The sequence below is a fragment of the Leucoraja erinacea genome, chromosome 24 (assembly GCF_028641065.1).
Source record: "Leucoraja erinacea ecotype New England chromosome 24, Leri_hhj_1, whole genome shotgun sequence".
Lineage (NCBI taxonomy): Eukaryota > Metazoa > Chordata > Chondrichthyes > Rajiformes > Rajidae > Leucoraja > Leucoraja erinaceus.
Window position 1 is genome coordinate 9,223,330 of NC_073400.1, and position 20,769 is coordinate 9,244,098.

Consider the following 20,769-nt stretch of genomic DNA (forward strand, 5'->3'; position numbering starts at 1 on the left):
ATAATAGCCTACTTTCCTGTTTTTGCCACCAAAGTGGATAACCTCACATTTATCCACATTATACTGCATCTGCCATGCATTTGCCCACTCACCCAGCCTATCCAAGTCACCTTGCAGCCTCCTAGCATCCTCCTCACAGCTAACGCTGCCCCCCAGCTTCGTGTCATCCACAAACTTGGCAATGTTGCATTCAATTCCCTCGTCCAAATCATTAATTGATATTACTAAAAGTCTGTTCTTGACTGGTTTTGGCGATCTGTGCTGCGATTTCCGAGAGACTCCGCCACCTACGGCCGTCATTTTTGGCCACCTCGCTCAGAGCCCCCCTCCGCCGCATGCGTGCCGAGGATTTTTCCAGCCGATGAAAAATGACAGAGATATTAACGAATTTACAAAATTCCCCATTCTCTCTGCTGCCCTCGCTGGTGGCAGGGGGGATGGACTATAAAACCAGGAAGTGGTGTGCCTCAATTAGTCTGCAAGCTGGAGGAAGGCAGAGGGTCATGTTTCTCTGAGCTGTGAATAACACTGAACACATGTCCACACAACTGTGAGTAAGTACCCTTAATGTGGTTTGAAAATTAAAATATGGTTAAAGTTTCATCTTGAAATGTTCTGCGAGACAATCTCCATTTTCTATCCGTCTTTTTCTCCATCCCCCCCCCCCCCCCGACTCACCTGCTCCCCTCCGCCCTGTTCCCTCACATCTCCATTCAACTTCTTCCCCCGCCCTAATATGGCCCTCACCTCCCTTCTCCTCTCTCCCCCCCCCCCCCCCCCCCCCCCCCCCTCCCTCCTCTCCCCCCCCCCCTCCCCTTTTGTCTATCCTCTCCTTCCCCCCCCTCCATCCCCCTTCTCCCCTGGGGGTTTCTTTGGAACTCCCCCTCTCCTCCACTTTTCCTCCCCCTTTTTCTTACCTCCCCACTCTCCCTTCCCCGATACCAGACTCACTTCCCAATCCCCAGGTCTTTTTTCTCTCTCCCTCCCTCTTCTTTCTCCCTCTCGTTTCCCCTTTCCGTCCCCCTCTTCTTTTTTTTGCTCTCCTTCTCCTTCTCTCCCCCGGCCATACTCCCCTTCCTCTTCCTTCCTTCCTCTCCTTTTTTATCTCCTCTCCCTCTCTTATTTCCCTCCCCCCCCTTTTTCTCGTCTCCCTCCCCCCTCTCCTCTCCCAAAAGGCACTCTCTCTCTCTCACCTTCCTCTCTCTCTCCCCTTCCCCCCCTCTCCCCCCCCCCCCCCCCCTCCTCTCCCCCCCCCCCCCTCTCCCTCTCCCCCCCCCCCCCTCTCGCCCTCTCCCCCCTCCTCTCCCCTCCTCTCCCCCCCCCCTGCTCCCCCCCTCTCCTCTCCCCCCCTCCCTCTCCCCCCATCCTCTCTCCTCCTCCTCCCCCCTCCTCTCCCCCTCTCCTCTCCCCCCCCTCCTCTCCCCCCTCATCTCTCTCCCCCTCTCCTCCCTCTCCTCTCCCCTCCCCGCCTCTCCCCCACCCGCCCCTCCCCCGCCCCCTCCCCCCCCCCTCCCCCGCCCCCCTCTCTCTGCTCCCTCACCCCCCCCCTACTCCCCTCCACCTTTCCTCTCCCCCAAAAACCTCCCCTCTTCGTCCCCCCCCCTCCCCTCACCTCCCCCCCCACTCTCCCCCTCACTCTCCCCCTCTCTCTCTCCTCCCCCCCCCCTCCTTTCCCCTCTCCCCACCCTCCCTCTGTCCCTCTCCTCTGGGTCTGCCCTTCTCTCTCGGCCCTCACTCTCTAAAACCCCCCCTCTAGATGTGACTGCAAGTTGGGGGCTATGCATTAGTAGATAGGGTGGTTATGGGGTAAAAGGAGCAATTAATAAATATTGATAATAATCGCGGGGGGTAATTAGGGTGAGGTGCGGGGGGGGGGAAATCGTTAGTGTGTGTGGACCACTGCATGATGCCGCCGCCCCCCCCCCCCCCCCCCCCCCCACCCCCCACAACCTGCGTTGGCTGAACAGACCCACTCCTCTCCCCCCTCTCCTCCCCCCCCCCCCTCTCCTCTCCCCCCAGCTCCTCTCCCTCGCCGGTACCACCACTCGTCACTGCCTCTCCTCTGTGAAAAGACCCGTTACTCTCTCCCTGCCAGCCAGTTCTCTCTCCCCCCCCCCCCGCCCCCCTCTCCTCTCCCCCCCCTCTTGTATCCCCCCCTCCTCCTGTCCCCCCTCCTCCTCTCCCCCCCTCTCTCCCCCCTCTCCTCTTCCCCCCCTCCCTCTCCTCTCCCACTCTCCTCTCCCGCCCTCTCCTCGCCCCCCTCTCCTACCCCCCCCCCCCCCCACCCCCGCCCCCCCCCCCCCCCTCCTCAACCCGTTTACCTTTCAGAAATACATTCTCTGAGTTCCCCCACTGATTTCTCCCACTCTCCCAATGTCCCCTGCTACCCTCTTTAAATACCTGACTCTAGCATTTCCCCACTACCGCTTTTCCCCTCACTGGTCTGCATTTCCCCCGTTTTCCCTCTCCTCCCTCCCCTTTTTAAAAAGTGGGTTACATTAGCTCCCCCAATCCTCAAGGACTACCTCAATCTAAAGAGTTTTTGAAAATTATCACTAATGCTCCCCTCTTTCTCTGCGCCCCCCTCTGCAGCCTACTGGCCCCCCCTCGCCTTTAATCCATTCCATTTACCTAACACTCATTTCCCGGCTACCCTTGATTTCACGCAGTTTCCCCTCCAGCTCCTTTGACCTCGTCCCCCTGTTATTTCCTGCAGCCTACTTTCATCTCCCCTTCCTTAGTGAAGACAGAACCCCCCCCTCTTATTCCAATCCCCCCCTGGTCCTCTCCCCCCATCTCCTCTCCCTCTCCTCTCCCCCCCATCTCCATTCACCTTTTTTCTGACTGCAAGACCCACATTTTGCTTTATAATCTTTTCTCCTCTTCACATAGCTTTAAAACCTTTGCAGTCGTTTTTATGTTTCCCTGCCATTTTCCTTTCATAATCTATTTTTGCTTTCCCTAATCTAAGCCCTTTTTCCCCTCTGCTCCACTCTTCTGAATTTTTCTCCCAGTCCGCTGTAAGGCTGCTTTTTTCTGTCTAGATTTGGTATGCTTCAATTCACTTTTGTTTGATACTATCCTTGTTTCCCTTGTTCTCCACGATGCAACTACCTTTCCCTGATTTATTCTTTTGCAACTGGGATGACAATTGTTGTCGTTCAGCCATGCAGTCTTTGAATGTCTTCCATTGCATATCCACCGTCAACCTCTACTACTGCCATTCCTCTACAAAAGCTTGCCCGTCAGGAACACCTGTTGATATATCTGTTCTGAAATGATGGACAGTGGACATGATTGACCTGAATAAAGAACCTCGTTTTTCCGTTTCTTATCCTTTTTCTGCTGATATTCTGACCGAATTTGGATTACAACAATGGTTTGTGCTGGGGGTGGCTCCTATTGGCCCTCTCTCCTCTCCCTCTCCCCCCCTCCCCCCCTCTCTCCCCTCCCCCCCCTCTCTCTCTCCTTCTGTCTCCCTCCCTCCCACTCCCGCTCCCTCTCCCCCCCCCATCTTCCCCTCTCCCCTCTCCCCTGCCCCCTCTCCTATAGCCTCCCTCACCCTCTCCTCTCTCCCACCAAAGGTGGATACCTCACATTTATCCCCTCCCCTCGCACCTCCCCCTACCGCCTCCTCCCTCCCCTTCCAAGTTCTCTCCCCACCCCCCTCATCTCTCCTCTCAGCTCTCCCCTGCCCCCAGCTCTGTTCAATCTCCAAACTGATGCCCCTGTTGCCTCCCATATTCCCTAGAGCTCAGTGTACCAGTAAACGGCCGTCTCTCCCACCCTTCCCCCCCAAAACCGGGTGACATTTTCCAGGTCCGTGGGGGGGGGGGCAGGTCCCTGCTCGACCATATGACAGAGAGTACGCAGACCACCGCATTAGCCCCTGCCCTACGATCTCGCGGATACCCACTGATCTGACTAGCCTCCAGCGCCAAGGCCGGTGTGTAGGTGACCCGCTGACCTTCGTGAATGCTCAGGTCCCGGGTTTGACCACAGTGGTGATATGTGAACACGCAAGTCCCGGGGCGTGATCCAGCATAACTCGGAAAGTGGGCGCAGGCCGCTTACAGTACTTGTGACCCCCATTTCACTTTTAGAAACATGATTCATGAGGTAATTGGCGTTCCGGGTAATCGCAACAGCAGTTTAGCTGACATTCATGTGATGGGGTGCATCATTCAACTTAGATTCCCCGCTGTCCTTCCTCCCAGAGTGACCTCTGTTTCTCTCTGAGCTGTGCAACCTGCGATCTCACTTTTATCTCACCTCTCTCTAATGTACCGGCGTGTCACCTCACAACAAACGTGAAAGCCTGCAACTATATGGCTAATGGTGCACTGGCCATCCCTACAACACAAGAATGTGGGACAGATTGTACACCAGTCTGGGTGTAAAGATGCATGCTCCCTCAGGCAAGTGAAGTTAATCTGGTACCCTAGCATTTGCAGAATAATTCCTACTAGGACCAGGTCTTTTCGTTTGCTTTAACCGGGGCCTATTGGTGGAGACCACAACCTGATATTTGCGCATCTTTCCCTCTCCTACTCTGATCTCTCCCTCTTCCCTATAAGTCTGTACAGAGACTGCTCATCCAATACTATTCCTCCCCCTCGACTTTGTCTGAAGTCCCGTTCTATCCAGTCGGCTCCTGTACAGCCTCCATCTATCTATCTGTTGTTAATCTATGGGGCTGCCCCTCACAGCTCCGCTGCCTCACACACACACACATCTCCCCCCTCTCTACCTCTCCCCTGTCCTGTGCTCATTCCCCAAACTCATGTTCCCCTGCTCCTTCTCACCATAGCCCTCGACCGGCCTTGAGCGGACTCCAGTCTCTCGCCCCCCCTCTCCCCATGGCCCTACTAGTCCGTCGGTTGGCCACCTTCTCTCGGAGTGACTGCCCCCCCGAATCCCCATAGTGTGGTCCCCTCCCGGATTTTCCCCCCGGGAAATGACCTCACGCTTTACGTGGTGTGAACGGCTGTTTCCATCCCCCGTTGTCTCCTCCCTCGCTAACCCGCCATCCACATCAGGAAATTTGTTTCCTGTCGTTGGGGTAACTGAACCCCATCGGGTGCAGCTAGTAGCTGCCCCCCAGTTCTTCGTGCCTAAATATGTAGAAGGCTGTTGCACGCGGATCATGGCGACTGTTCCCCTGCCTGTGGACCCAACCGGGCATGTCTCGCCACAATGTGCTCACAAGTAACTCTCCTTCAATATGGTTTTTGAAACTAAACTGTAGCTGGGGCAGACGAATTTGTCGGGAATGCAAAGTGTAGACTGCATGATGGTCCAGTGGTGTGATCTAGTTAGACGGGGCATGTTCTCTTCGGTTGTTCGAATTGTAACGTGCCCCCCTCCTCTTCCACTCCACCCCCATATAAAAAAACCTCTCTTGGTCCGGTAACACTAGTCCACAACCTAAAAACCACATCCCCCTCCCTCCTCCCCATTCCTCTTGTAATGGTCTCCTGACACTAGAAAATCAGTTGTCTAGGGTCCTCTTAACCCTGTTTGTGCCTAGGTGTTAGTCCTTCGCGGCCCCTCCTCTCCCCCTAAGTTCCGATTCCCCCCCCCTCTCAACTCATTATTCTCCCCCCTCTCCTAACGTAACTCCTCTTGTAATCCATCCCCATCCCCCCTCCTACCCACTCCTCCTAGTCTTTGACCTCCCCACCCCTACCCCTCCCCCTCTCCCCCTCTCCTCTCCCCATAACTCCCTCTCCCCTGTCTCTCCCCCATCAACTAAGGATAGATGCTGAGACTGGCTCAGCAGTTCTCTTGCCCAGCGAGTTAAGGCCCATCTGCATTCTCCCCCCCACCCCTCCGGACCTGTCCCCATTTCCGTATTTAGGATCGGAGGATCTGATCATGCCAACCAGTATCCAGTCACGGTGCTTCTCTGGGCCATTTCCCCTGTCCTTGTCCCCCACCCTCTCCCCCCTTTGTAACCCCACCCCCCTCCTGTCCCCTCACCTCCTCCCTGTGATCTCACCTCTGGAATCCTCTGTTAACCCCTCCCCCCCCCCCTCATCCCCCCCTATCTCTCCTCTCTCCTCCCCGTCCATCCTCTCCGTTTTGCTGTGATGTTAGCCGTGTGGGGTTTGGTCACACACGTAAATATATCCTCCGATATCCCAGTCCCACACACACTCCCCTCTCACCTCCCCCCTCCCCTCTCCTTTTCCTCCTCTCACAACCCCTCTCCCCCCTCACCCCCCCTCTCCTCTCTCTCTCTGTCCTAGATTTACCCCCCTCCCCTCCTCCCCTCTCATGTTTCTCCCCAGAACCCACCCTCCCCTTTCCCAGCCCCTCTCCCCCCTCTCCTTACCTTCCCACATCTATGTGTTTCTACCCTCTCTCCCCCCTCTCCCCATCCCCTCCCCCCTCTCCTGCCCTCCCCCCTACACCCCCTCCCTCTCAGAATGTTATATTGCCAAAGTATAAACAGTGGTTATGGTCTTCGCTCTCTCTCTCCTGTCTATCCCTCTCCTCTCTCCCCCCCTCTCCTCCTTCTCTCTCCTCACCTCTCTCCCCCCCGTCTCCCCCTTCCCTCCACTCCTACCCCCCCCTCCTTCTGGGGCCCCTCTCCACCTCTCCCCCTCCCTCTCCTCCCTCACCTTTCATACTCCCTCAGGTATCCCCCTTGGTCTCCCAGCACCCCCCTCCCTCTTTTTCTTCTTCGCTTTCTCCTTTCCCTCTCCCTCTTCCCCCCCTCCCCTCCCTCTTTTCCCCTCCACCTCTCCCTCCCCCCCTCTCCCCCCCTCTCTCTCTCCCCTCTCCACCCTCTACCTTCTCCCCCCCCCTGACTCCCCTCCCTCTTGTCCCCCTCCTCCTGTCAGTGTACAGTGAACCCCCTCTAATCTCCCTTCTAGCCTCTCCCTGGTGAGTGCGGTGGAATCCCCACTTCCCCCCTCCCCCCCCCCCTCCCCCCCCTCCAAAACCCACCCCTTGTCCCTCTTTCCTCTCCCCTCTTGTCCCCCCTCTCTATGTTTGGTCCTGCTCCCTTGGGTGCAAAGTGCCTCCTGCCCCCTTTCACCCCCCAGTATGCTCTAGAAGTGAACCCCCAATACCCATGTTCTTTTTCAGATGTGAACTTTGGGGGCTATGCTTCCGGTCGCCAGTCCGAACTCTTGGGTAAAAGGAGCAAATTAATAATATTAATATAAATCGAGGGGGGTAATTAGGGTGAGTGCGGGGGGGGGGATAGTTAGTGTGTGTGACAGCTGCATGCCGCCTCCCCCCCCCCCCCCCCCCCCCCCCCCCCACAACCGCACGTTGGGGGAACAGACCCAATGGGTCTGCACTTGGTGTAGTATATATTGTAAATAGCTGGGGTCCCAGCACTGAGCCTTGCGGTACCCCACTCGTCACTGCCTGCCATTGTGAAAAGGACCCGTTTACTCCTACTCTTTGCTTCCTGTCTGCCAGCCAGTTCTCTATCCACATCAATACTGAACCCCCAATACCATGTGCTTTAAGTTTGTATACTAATCTCTTATGTGGGACCTTGCCGAAAGCCTTCTGAAAGTCCAGATACACCACATCCACTGGTTCTCCCTTATCCACTCTACTAGTTACATCCTCGTAAAATTCTATAAGATTCGTCAGACATGATTTACCTTTCATAAATACATGCTGAGTTTGCCCAATGATTTCACCACTTTCCAAATGTGCTGCTATCCCATCTTTAATAACTGACTCTAGCAGTTTCCCCACTACCGATGTTAGACTAACTGGTCTGCAATTCCCCGTTTTCTCTCTCCCTCCCTTTTTAAAAAGTGGGGTTACATTAGCTACCCTCCAATCCTCAGGAACTACTCCAGAATCTAAAGAGTTTTGAAAAATTATCACTAATGCATCCACTATTTTTGCGGCTACTTCCGTAAGTACTCTGGGATGCAGCCTATCTGGCCCTGGGGATTTATCGGCCTTTAATCCATTCAATTTACCTAACACCATTTCCCGGCTAACCTGGATTTCACTCAGTTCCTCCATCTCATTTGACCCTCGGTCCCCTGTTATTTCCGGCAGATTATTTATGTCTTCCTTAGTGAAGACAGAACCAAAGTAGTTATTCAATTGGTCTGCCATGTCTTTGTTCCCCATGGTCAATTCACCTGTTTCTGACTGCAAGGGACCTACATTTGTTTTAACTAATCTTTTTCTCTTCACATAGCTATAAAAACCTTTGCAGTCAGTTTTTATGTTCCCTGCCAGTTTTCTTTCATAATCTATTTTCCCTTTCCTAATTAAGCCCTTTGTCCTCCTCTGCTGGACTCTGAATTTCTCCCAGTCCTCTGGTAGGCTGCTTTTTCTGGCTAATTTGTATGCTTCATCTTTTGTTTTGATACTATCCCTGATTTCCCTTGTTATCCACGGATGCACTACCTTCCCTGATTTATTCTTTTGCCAAACTGGGATGAACAATTGTTGTAGTTCATCCATGCAGTCTTTGAATGTCTTCCATTGCATATCCACCGTCAACCCTCTACTGCCATTCCTCTACAAAAGCAGTGCACTTCAGGAACACCTGTTGATTCTGTTCTGAAATGATGGACAGTGGACATGATTGACATGAAATAAAGACCTCGGTTTTTCTTATCTTTTTCTGCTGATATTGCTGACCGAATTTGGATTATGCAACAATGTTTGTGCTGGGTGGCTCCTATTGCTTCCTCCATGTGATCATTAGCAATGTGGTGAACCTAGAAATTGAGTGCTGGCAGGCCATTACAATCTGTTTTTTAACCAGGGGCAGCAAAGTGGTGCAGCTGGTAGAGCTGCTGCCTCACAGCACCAGAGATCCTGGCCTCAGCTGCTGTCTGTGTTGAGTTTGCACGTTCTCGTTATGACCACGTGGGTTTCCTCTGGGTGCTCCGGTTTCTTTTAAATCCCAAATACGTGTGGGTTTAAAGGTTAATTGGCTGTAAATTGCAATTAGTATGTAGGGAATGGATACCAAAGTGTGATAACATAGAACTAGTGTGAACAGGTGATCAATGGTTTGGACTCAGAGGACGGAAGGGCATATTTCCATGCTGCATCTTTAAACTAAACTAAAGTACACTGAGCTACGTATATACTATCAGATGTTTTGGAGACCCATCTGAAATGGGGGGCCTTCACTCGTAAAGGGCCTGTCCCACTTTCCCGAGTTATTCACAAATTCTCCTGAGTTTTCAAACTCGCAGAATGTTCGTAACGAGCCGTAGGAGTCCGTAGATATATCATAGCAGCTCGTTATGCCAGCCGTAGGTACTCGGGGCTATTTTTTTACTTGTGGACATTTTTGGTCATGCTAAAAAAACGTCCCGACTTACCCGATGCCCCGAGTACCTACGTCTGGCATAACGAGCCGCTACGATATATCCACTGACTCCTACGGCCTCCTTCGAACTTGTTACGAACATTCTGCGAGTTTGAAAACTCGGGAGAATTCGTGAATAACTCGGGAAAGTGGGACAGGCCCTTTACCTGTACTTTTAATTTAAGCATAGGGCCATTTTAACTTTCATTGTGCGACCTTGTCTGGTAGCTGTGAATTTTGGGGGTTTTATTAGAATGTGAGAATTAGTCCACAATTGTTTTGCTTTCACTAGCAACTCAGCTGATATCTGTTAATTCAACACTCACCATGGATTGTAATTGTCAACTTTTGGTGTGTGTGATGCAACAATGCATTGTCTTTCACAACAGAACTGTGAAGGTGAAATTCATTAAGTATAACAAGGAGGAATGGTTCCTCAACCCAGTTAACTCTGCCCAGACCTAATATTAAGTTTTCATCATAGCAAAAGGACATGTGTTTACCCTGATGTCTGGCATCTCTAGCACTTGAGTAAAAGTGTAACATAGTGATAATTATTCTTAATAATTGATCTTTTAGAGAATAGAATTATTGTTTAATAGAATATCCAAATAAAGTTGTTAAGGTAAAACAATGTAGAGCCGCTGCGTCACAGCACTGGAGAGCTGGGTTCAATCCTGGCCTCGGTTGCTGTCTGTGTGGAGTGTGCATGTTCCTCCAGTGTCGCGTGGGTATCCTCTCGGCGCTCCAAGGGTTAGTTAATTGGCTGCTGTAAAATTGGCCCTAATGTGCAGCGGAGTAGTAGAATCTGGCGGAGTTGATGCGATTGGTGTAAACAGGTTTGACTGTCAGCATCGCTTGGTGGGCTGAAGGGCCTGTTTCCATGCTTATGTTTCTCAATGTTTATGAGAAACATTGCAATTACAACGCATTTTCCAAATTTACTTATTTAAATTTGAAATATATAAATACCAAGTATTTAAATATTTAATTGTAAAATGAGCCCTGGCCTAGAATGAAGTTCCAAGGGATGCCACTACACTGTGTGGCATCTGAGCCAGCGATATATTTATATGAAAAAAAAACCACTCTGTGGAAGCTGGATAAGTTGTAACCAGCTGATGTGCTGGGCTGGGGCAGTTACTCTGAAACCGCACTTCCTGTAGCATTTCAGGCATTTCCTTTGCTACTGAGCAACATTAAAAAAAATTCAAATAAGCTCTCGGTACACTGTTTAACAATGCGCATGCACACATCGTAAGCTTCAACATTTGAATTTACACTAACCAATGTTGTCTTCAGAATCCATTTTGCTTTGTTCTCTTTTAAAAAGAAGCAAAATAAATTAAAATTGGGTTTCTTGGATTCACTCTTAGAAACACATTATTCAAATGCATAGAAATTAATAATATATTTTGTGATATGTTATTTAATATATTTTTGTTGATATAATATATAGCCCAAATGCATGCTTTGAGTGTGGAGGACAGTGAACTGAATTGTCGTTAGTATTTGGAAAAATGGTAAAATTAGCTTCATTAATGATTTATTCAACAGATGGATAGATCTGAGCACTTTTGAAAGAGACATCCAGATTTGATTTATAAAAAATGAAACATTTAATTGACCTCCCACCCACCTCTTCATTGTGGTTTCCCTGATCATCAGTTATAACTTTTGCCAAGAATCTTTAAAAGACACTTGGACGGGTACATGGGGAAAGGAAAAAGAGGATATGGTACAAATGCAGGTACTGGCTTTGATGGGGCAATTTGCTCAGTTGGGATGAAGGACCTGTTTCCCTTTTGTATCTCCCCCTGTTCCTTTGCTTCTGGTGCAGGGCAAGTATCCTGAAGATTTACAGCTTTTATTGGCACTCATTGCTCAGAATGTCATTCCGTAGTTCCAGAACGATATTCAAATATTGGGCAAGGTTTCCACATTCCACCACTCTCCAAGATGCCAGCAATGTTTTGCATTCATCACATGTTATTGACCCTATCCATTATTTTGGTATAAATATTTTCATACAGACTATGGTATCCTAACAAGAAGGAAAGGTTATCTGGTTTACTAAATAGTTACAAATGCTAAAGTAGATTTATTTGTTGATTTCCTGTATCCCTTATCACTGTCAAAATGCTGAGGTTCAAGGTACCACATTTCCAGGGCTCCCAATGTCCATGTTTCCAATTGAACCCTCAAATTACAGTCAGATTATTTTACATAACCATTACGTTGTATGATTCGTACATTCCCAGAAAAATGATGACATTGTCCTCAGATTTCTGAATTGGAATGCAGAACAACTGGCGTTATGACAATTACTCAGCTACACTGATCTTGTCCTTGTGGACCTTTCATACAAAACAGGGTATGAACATACCCTTGGTGTTCCAGCAGCACCATTGTGGTCAATTATCAAACAGCATTGCCTGCCATGAGTCATTGGAGGAATTAAGTAGGTCAGAGGAGTGCAGCTAAAAATTGGTAAGAACAATGGTATTAAGCGCATACATTCCCTTTCTGGTGTATTAGGTTCAAAGGCAGTTTGTGTGTTTGTCAGTATGAAGCCAACTGAATCCTTACTATCTTCAGAAATCCATGGAGTATCTGGAACCACGGGTTTCATGTTTGCATTGGGTGGAGGGGGTGATGTAGAGTGACTGGTGGAATGCACCACATTCTTATTTATGTGTTGTATCTGCAGTTTAAAAAATGGAAGCTGAATTTCTTCCAGAATCTCAACCAGCATTTTGTTTCTTTGTGAACCAGCATCTGTGTGACTCTACTATTTTTTTTTAGGCGTCCTGAGCTTTCAAAGTGATCTTGGAACATTCTTCCAAATATTGAGTGATCGTGTATTGTCTCAAATAGAAACAGACCTGAATGTTTAGCTAGGCACTTATTATCCACCAAGATGGAAGATGAGATTGTATTTCAAGTTATGCCTCTTCTTTAAACGGTAGGATTTTACAAAAAGGGCAATGAAAGGTGAACAAGACAAAACAAGGGGACAAATAAAAATTGCGTGGGAACAAATACGCATCCTACGCAATTCACCATTGGCAGTGAAATCAAATTGGTCACACTGCTCATTCAGTATTAAAATCTCCATTACTTCAGCACGCAGTTTAGGCTGATGGCTTAAATCTTGTGGAAGTGCTGCCCTCTCTGGATATTTTGGATGAGATTTCTATAGAAGTCTGTTGCTCTCTAAGTGGATGTAAAAGATCCTATGTTATACTTTGCAGATCATTGTCCGATCAATATCATTCAAAATAGAACAGTCGATTTAACATTGCTGTTTGCGGGCTTTTGCTGTGCCACGCAAATTTTGCTTGCAAAAGTATTTAATTGGCGATAAAGAGATTTGGAATGTCCTGAGGTTGCAAAAACAGCTAAATAAATGTATGGTTAAAAACAGAAAATGTACACATCGCTTAGCACATTACAATATAAAAACCAGTGCACAATGATCACAGCCGGTGTTTACACATCTATTGATGAAATTACCACAATTACCATTATATAAAATATAAGCAGAAAAGGCTGGAAACACTCAGCAGGTCAGATTGGTCAATCACCGTTCATCAGGGACTAAGCAGTTGAAGAATTTTCAGTTCTTTCAACATTTGCACTTGGGAGAATTTAGAGGGGGTGGGGGCAATGCAACGGGAGCCTCCACCTGTCACATCGAATTCCGCTATGTAGATGGCGGTATGTAGATGAGGATTTACTGTAGTCTCTTTCTGTCCCATAATTGCAATGTAAAGATGGAGAATGGTCATTTACTCTCCTCTGTTCAAAACTCAATTTGAAGATGAAATCTGCTTCTTCCTCAATGTGTAAAATTGTTTTGGCTCGCCTTTTTAATTCTAAATACCCTATTTGTGAAATTTCAACATGTAGAAAGCCGTCTTTCCCTGAAATTCAATTCTGTTACGTTAAAGTTTTTCCCAAAGCATAATAAAATTAATTAATAGTTCTGTATTCGGAGTCAGAATTATTTGGAGCATCAAAGCAAAGCTTTGATTTTACATTCTGAAATTGGCGATTCTATTTTTTTCTTTATTCTTAATGCTGACCTAAACTTTATTTGGAAGTGTTTAGATTTTTTAATCCTGGGCAGTGAATCGAAATATTTCCAAGCATATATCTGAAATCTATTATTCTTTTTGTAGGTGGAATATCTGCTGAAGAAGATCTGTACAGAAATGAGCATGGAATGGAACGCGGGCGAGTTGGATGAATTCTTATCTCAGGAGGCCTTCCAGAACGGAATCACAGTCTGGGTGTTTCTGGAATGGGTGAACTCTGGCAGATTTACCAGGGGAATAGAAAGAGAAACACTCACTATGGCTGTGGAGGAAGTCTATCAAGAAATTATTGAAGATGTGCTTAAACAGGCATGTATTTTCAAGTAAACACTGGAATTATTTATTATTATCTCAGTTCTTCCCCACATTACGTTCTTCCTTGAGTCGAGTTGTAGAGTTTCCTGGGTGTGTGTGTGTGTGTGTGAGGTAGGTTATGCCTTTGAATACAGGTCTGTGCACAGTATGGGTAAAAGGTTAATTTATGACAGCAATCTGGCTGGAAATTGATTCAAGCCTTTGTAATTTTGTACTGAACTGGGACATTGGAGAGCACAAGGTTGGAGGCTGGTGGTAGGGTTGGTAGCTAGAGATCAGAGCTCATTGAGGGGGGAGGAGATGGGTGTCAGAGGGTGGTTGCAATAGATCAAGCCTGGGTTGTGTGTTTGTACCAATGGAAGGAATGGAGGAATGGTATGGGTGGGACTGTTCTGAGAGCAGGTCATGCAGAAGGGGTTGCTGGATATATGATTGGGATAAGAGCTTGAATGAGGGCTTTGACGACATCAGGAAATGGTCACAGTCGTATTTCATTCATTTTTAATATGTGTATTGCTGAGAAACACAGCCCTATGTAACTGAATTTCTGGGCCAGGTATCAACTTCTCATGATGGAAACTGTCAGGAGTGGAAATCAACGCAGTGCGCCTTGCTTTCAATGGTCAAAAGCTCACGAGTGGAAAGTACTGCATCCAGTTCTCGAGTGCGAGTGTGATGAGATTATTAATATAACCATCAATAAATTTTGATTTAAAGGAATTGAAGGAAATAGGAACTTCGATTGCTTTGAATAATATTGAAGCAGAAAATACTGGGAATATATTTATAAAAAGTGTCATGATCTGGGTGATATTCTGTCATTTCTATTCTGCCCAGATGTAAATCTTTGGGTTGGAAAATGGTTTATTCTTTCTAATAAACTAGCCACATGCAACATAAATAGTCTTAATTGATCATTCAGAAGTATTCACCTGGACCATTTCCGACATCTCCCGACCGTTTCTAGACCTCACTATCTCCATCACAGGTAACAGTCTACTGACCGACATCTCCTACAAACCCACTGACTCCCATGGCTATCTGGACTACACTTCTTCCCATCTGCTTCCTGTAAGGACTCTATCCCCTACTTCCAATTCCTCCTCCGTCTACGCTGCATCTGCACTCGGGATGAGGTGTTCCAAACCAGGGCATTGGAGATGCCCTCATTCTTTAGGGAACGGGGTTTCCCCTCTTCGACGATAGATGAGGCTCTCACCAGGGTCTCTTCTCTATCCCACAGCTCTGCTCTCACTCCCCATTCCCCCCCCCCACTCGTAAAACAAGGGCAGAGTCCCCCTTGTCCTCACCTTCCACCTTACCAGCTGTCACCAACAACAGATAATCCACCAACATTTTCGCCACCTCCAACGGGATCCTACCATTGGCCACATCTTCCCATCTCCTCCCCTTTCGGCATTCCGCGGAGACCGCTCCCTCCGTAGTTTCTCCAGCATTTTTGTCTACCTTCGATTTTTCCAGCATCTGCAGTTCTTTCTTAAAAGTTTCACGTATTGTTGATTTGCTTTGATCTTGTGTTACGCCAGGGTTACTTGTGGAAGAAGGGGCAATTGAGGCGAAATTGGACAGAGCGGTGGTTCATTCTCAAACCGAACGTCCTGTCCTACTATGTGAGTGAAGATCGGAAGGAAAGGAAAGGCATTATCCCTTTGGATAGGAACTGCTGTGTCGAGGTAGAGTCAATTAACCAATAATCTGATAATATACCTGATAATATATCTGATCATTTCATGTTTTGTGAAGTATGCCTCGCTCTTATGATAAACTTTTGCTTTTCGCGTTTAAGGTTCTATCAGAACGAGATGGCAAAAGATGCATGTTCTGTGTAAAGACCCCATCAAGGACTTTTGAGATGTGTGCATCAGACACAAAACAGCGACAGGAATGGACAACAGGTAGGGCAACGTTAAACTGTGGGTGCACCTTGCTGCGCAAAAGCTCATCTTGTCTGTTCTTATTGAAGTCAAGTTTTAACTGTGGAAATGCCTGAAATTTGACAGTGACAACATTTGCACATCAAGCGTTGCCTGATAATAATTTGGAGTCTTGTACTAGAAGTAGTGGTCTTTACTGGGTTACGAATGCCTGACCTATGGATACACCTACATATGAACAAATTCCCATAGCATTGATACCATATAAAGAAATTGTTGTGTACTTTCTGACTTATGGACAACATTAAATTAATGTGGTCCATGAAAGCAGAACCCGTTTGTTACCCGAGGATGGCTTGTAGACTTGGATTTGAAGTTGCTGAGGTTATTTAACCATGGTACTGTTTTTAATTGCTTGCTATTTTTCCTCACAAAACATTTCAATATTGCTGTCAGCAGAATCGAAGAATAGTAGAAAATTTGTTTCCAGTGTCCTAAATCAGGAAGCAGCAAGAATGAATCAAGACTCTGCGTCTTCATTGCATTTAACAAATGGGCCTGCTTGAATATTACATGGAGAACATAGACAGCATAGAACAGTTTAACACAGGAGCAAGCCCTTTGGTCTGTGATGTCTGTGCCAAACATGATGCCAAATTAAACTAATTCCTTCCAAACTATTTGATATTCCTCCCTTTCCTGCATATCAATGATCCTAATGAAAAGCCTCTTAAATGCCACAATCCTATCTGCCTCCATCAACATCCCTGACAGTTTGTCCAGGCACCCCGAATCTCTGTGTAGAAAAATAAATTGCCCCGCACATCTCGTTTAAAGTTTTCCCCTCTGATGTTAAAGCTATGCCATCTAGTCTTTGACAATTCCACCCTGGGGGGGAAATGGTTCTTACTGTCTACTCTATATGTGCGTCTCATATTGTTCTACATTTCTATCAGCATCTGGCTGATATATCACAAACAACAGAGGTCCCAGCATTGATCCCTGTGGAACACCCCTGGACATTGATCACCACTCAGCATCTGATGCTCCAGAGGAAACAATCCAACTTCTCCGTGTAGCTAATAGCCTCTAATCCAGGCAGCTTTATGGTAAATCTCTTCTGCACCATCTCCAAAACATCCACATTCTTCCAGTAATGGGGCGACCAAAACTCTACACAATACCCCAAATGCAGCTTAACCGAACTCCTATAAAGGTATAACATGACTTCCTGACTCAATGCCCCGACCGATGAAGGCAAGCATACAATATGCTTTCTTTACCACTGTCTATTTGTGTTGCCACTTTCAGGGAGTTGTGCACTTGGACTGTAAGATCCGTCTGTACTTCAATGCTGTTGAAGGTCTTACCATTAGCTGCATTCAACCTCCCAAAGTACAACACCTCCGACTTTCACAGATTGAATTCCAGGCAACTCCCGGAATTTACCAGGCTAATTCAAGGTTTGAGAGATTGTCCCATCAAGACACGCAGGGCAGCTTAGTTCATGGGTTCTTTGGGTAACCCCTTAGTTCATGTGTTTAGAATAATGAGAGGTGACTTCAAAGTCTCTTAAACTAATCGATATCTTTGACTGCCTTTCTCATTGTCGCAAACCTACCAGTTCTGGTATCATCTGCAAACTTGAACAATCAACCCAACACATTTATGTTCAAGTCGTTTCTACACAACACAAACAACAGAGGTCACAGCATTGATCCCTGCGGAACGCCTCTGTACATTGATCGCCAGCCAGAATAACATCCTTCCCCCACAACCCCCAGTCTTCTGAGAGTAAGCTAGTTCTGAATCCAAATGACCGAGTTGCTGTGGATCCCGTACATCTTAATCGTCTGTCTCAGCCTACCACGAGGAACTTTATCAAATCCCATACTAAAATCCATGTGGACAACATCCACTGCTCTATCCTCGTCAATCACCTTCATCACCACCTCAAAAAACTCAACCAAGTTAATGACATGACCTACCGCAGTCAACGGCATATCCATTGTCCCTAATTATCCCAAATGTGAAAGAATCCCAACGAATCCTTTCCAAAAGTTTCCTTAACACTAACAACAAGCTCACCGGTCTATAATTTCATGGGTTATCTGTATTTCAGAACAGAGATGAAGGAATAACATTGGCTTCTCTCCAGTCCTTTTGAACCTTGCAGGTGGCTAGAGAGGATAGCAAGATTTTGGTCAAGACCCCACCAAAAGAGTGGAGATCTCTCAATAACTTTGGATAGATAGGTGTTGCATCTCCTGCGGTTGCAGGGGAAAGTACCTGGGCTGGTGTTTTGGATGGGAAGGGACGAGTTGACCAGGGAGTTGCGGAAGGAACGGTCGCTGCGGAAAGCAGAATGGGGGGGGTGGAGATAGGAAGATGTGGCCAATAGTGGGATCCCGTATATATATATCCCTCCCATTCCCAATCTGACCTTTCCATCCTGGACCTCCTCATTGTCAGTGAGCGCAAATTGGAGGAACGGCACCTCGTATTTCGCTAGGGTTGCTTACACCCCAGCAGTCTGAACATTGACTTCTCCAACTTCAAATAGACCTTGCTTTCCCTCTCTCCCAGTTCTCCCACCAGTCTTACTGTCTCCGACTACATTCTATTTCTGTCCCGCCCACACCCATGACATCAATCTGAAGAAGGGTCTCGACCCGAAATGTCACGCATTCCTTCTCTCCAGAGATGCTGCCTGGCCCTCTGAGTTACCTACACATTTTGTGTAAACCAGCATCTGCAGTTCTTTAATACACATTACCCTTATTTAGTATCACTCCTAAATGCCAGATTCATTCTTATTTGCCATTATCTTATAGAGTTGCTTTTAGTTTAAAAATACAGCACGGATAAAGGCCCTTCTGCCCACCGAGTCCGCACCGACCAACGATACCCGAACATTAACATACACTAGGAATAATTTACACATGCCCAGCAAATTAACCTACAAACCTGTACGTATTTGGAATGTGGGAGGAAATCGAAGATTTCAGGGGAAACCCACGCCGGTCGTGGGAAGGATGTACAAACTCCGCATAGACCGCACCCACAGTCGGGATCGAACCCGGGTCTCTGGCGCTGCAATTGCTATAAGGCATGAGAGTTGGATCACTGCCCCCAAAATACTTTCCCATTGACAGTCACCTTGTTAGGCTTGTTTCCAATTAAGGTCCAGTATGTTTCAGCAATGGACACAACATCACAGTTTCATGCATTGATCCTGACTCTAAATTCATCCACCTTACCCATAATACTTGCATTGAAATAAACACACTTGCATTGAAATAATCAGCCCATCAGTCTCATAATGTTTATTAGCCTGTCCTTTCAGACTTGCCACAACCTCGACCTTCCCATCCATCCTTCCACTTGCTGCTCTCCTGCTCTGGTTACCACCCCTGTGCAATTCTCTTTTAATCCCTCCAAAGTAGTACCAGCAAACATCCCTGCAAGGATATTAGTTCCCCTCTTGTTCAGGGCCAACCATCCGTTGTACAGATCCCACCTGCCCTGGAAGAGAGATCCATATATATGAAGTCCTATCTCCTACACCAGCTCCTTGGCCAGATATAGAACTGCACTGGTATTGTTTCTTGCCTCACTAGCTCATGCCACTGGTAGTAATCCTGACTTAACAACCCTGGAGGTCCTGCATTGTTAACTTCTTACCCAACTCTCTAAGTTATGTAAAGCATAATAATACAACCAGCACCATCCAGAAAAAAAGGACCAAGATAGTACGGGAATCTTGCATGATCAGAGAAGTCATACATTTGGTCTTAAAAAAAAAAGGGACTATGGTTTTTGCAGGACCTTGCCTCACTTCCAACCTATGACAGTGGTTCCAATGTCTCAAGTCTTGGGGCAAATTTATTGCCATGTGAACATGTACGGTGAGGTACAGGTACAATGAAAGTCTTGCTTGCAGCAGCATCACAAGCACAGATTCAGACATACAAAAAACATCACATAAGAAAACATAGAACCATAAATTATACATAACACACAAAAGCATAAATTATATATTTTTACAATGACCTCTGCTGCTCTCCATATTTCAGAATGTCTTTGTGCCAACTCAGAGATACGCTTAACCCTGGTATTAGTGAGCAGCCTACAATCCTGGGATCTCACTAGTGGCCACAGAAACACCCGTCTGTACCCCTGATGCGTGTTCCCTCTCACTGTAGCTCATCTAGACATAGACCTACCCGACTGTTTAACAGAGCAGTTCAACGAGATGTGGTGGCTCTGTTCAGGCTACTGCTGTTATTTTCCCCTCCACAGAAACTTACAAAGTAGGTGCAGGAGTGGGCCATTCGGTCTTTCGAGCCAGCACCGTCATTCAATATGATCATAGCTGATCATCCAGATTCAGTGCCCTGTTCCTGCATTTTCGCCCTAAGAGAGTTAGATATAGCCCTAACTCTCTCATGAATGCATTCCAGTGAATTGGCCTCCACTGCCTACTGTGGCAGAGAATTCCACAGACTCACAACTCTCTGGCTCAAAAAGTTTTTCCTCATCTCAGTCTTAATTGGCCTGCCCCTTATTCTTAACAACAGTATCCAAAAATTAGTTTGACAGGAAGATAGCCACAGGAGACTCTCTCCTGGTGAGCATCCATCTATCTGGCATAACCTTGGATGTGGCCACCACCCTGGAACTTCATTCTGCCTCCTGCCTCCATGTGTCTAACTGCTGTTCCAACTGATCCACACAGTCTGAGAGGAGCTGCAGCTGGATACTCTTCCTGCAGGCATAGTCGTCAAGGACACTTGACTGCTCCCTGATATCCCACATCTGACAGGAGGAGTACACAACTCCAATGACGGCCACAACCGCCTCATTCATAAACACTAAAAAATAAATCTAGCAGACCTAACCAGAAGAATAGCTTAAACCGCCTGCGTTATTTATACTTTGCTTCTACTCACCTTCTTCTCTGAAGCCCAAGTATTCTCCAAACCAAGCACTTTGATCTCCCATAAGAACAGCCCTTCACTCTTCCTCATCATTAGTTGGTGGTGTGGTAAATCATCAATCATTTGTGCAGGTTCTATGTGAGGCGGATGCATTGACAGAAGGCTGCTCTTGGGCAATTCAAGAAAAATGGAGGAGGGAATTG

General features: G+C 47.2%; 1 protein-coding gene across 2 annotated transcripts in view; it reads left to right on the forward strand.

The window, feature by feature from the left end:
* The window catches only part of def6a (DEF6 guanine nucleotide exchange factor a), a 113,383-nt gene that overhangs the window by 75,728 nt on the left and 16,886 nt on the right, over window positions 1-20,769 (forward strand). For both annotated transcript variants that reach the window (XM_055654502.1, XM_055654503.1), the window contains exons 4-6: window positions 13,501-13,725; window positions 15,279-15,425; window positions 15,539-15,647. In XM_055654502.1, the coding sequence (XP_055510477.1) occupies window positions 13,501-13,725; window positions 15,279-15,425; window positions 15,539-15,647 (481 nt within the window). The remainder of the gene's footprint in view (window positions 1-13,500; window positions 13,726-15,278; window positions 15,426-15,538; window positions 15,648-20,769) is intronic.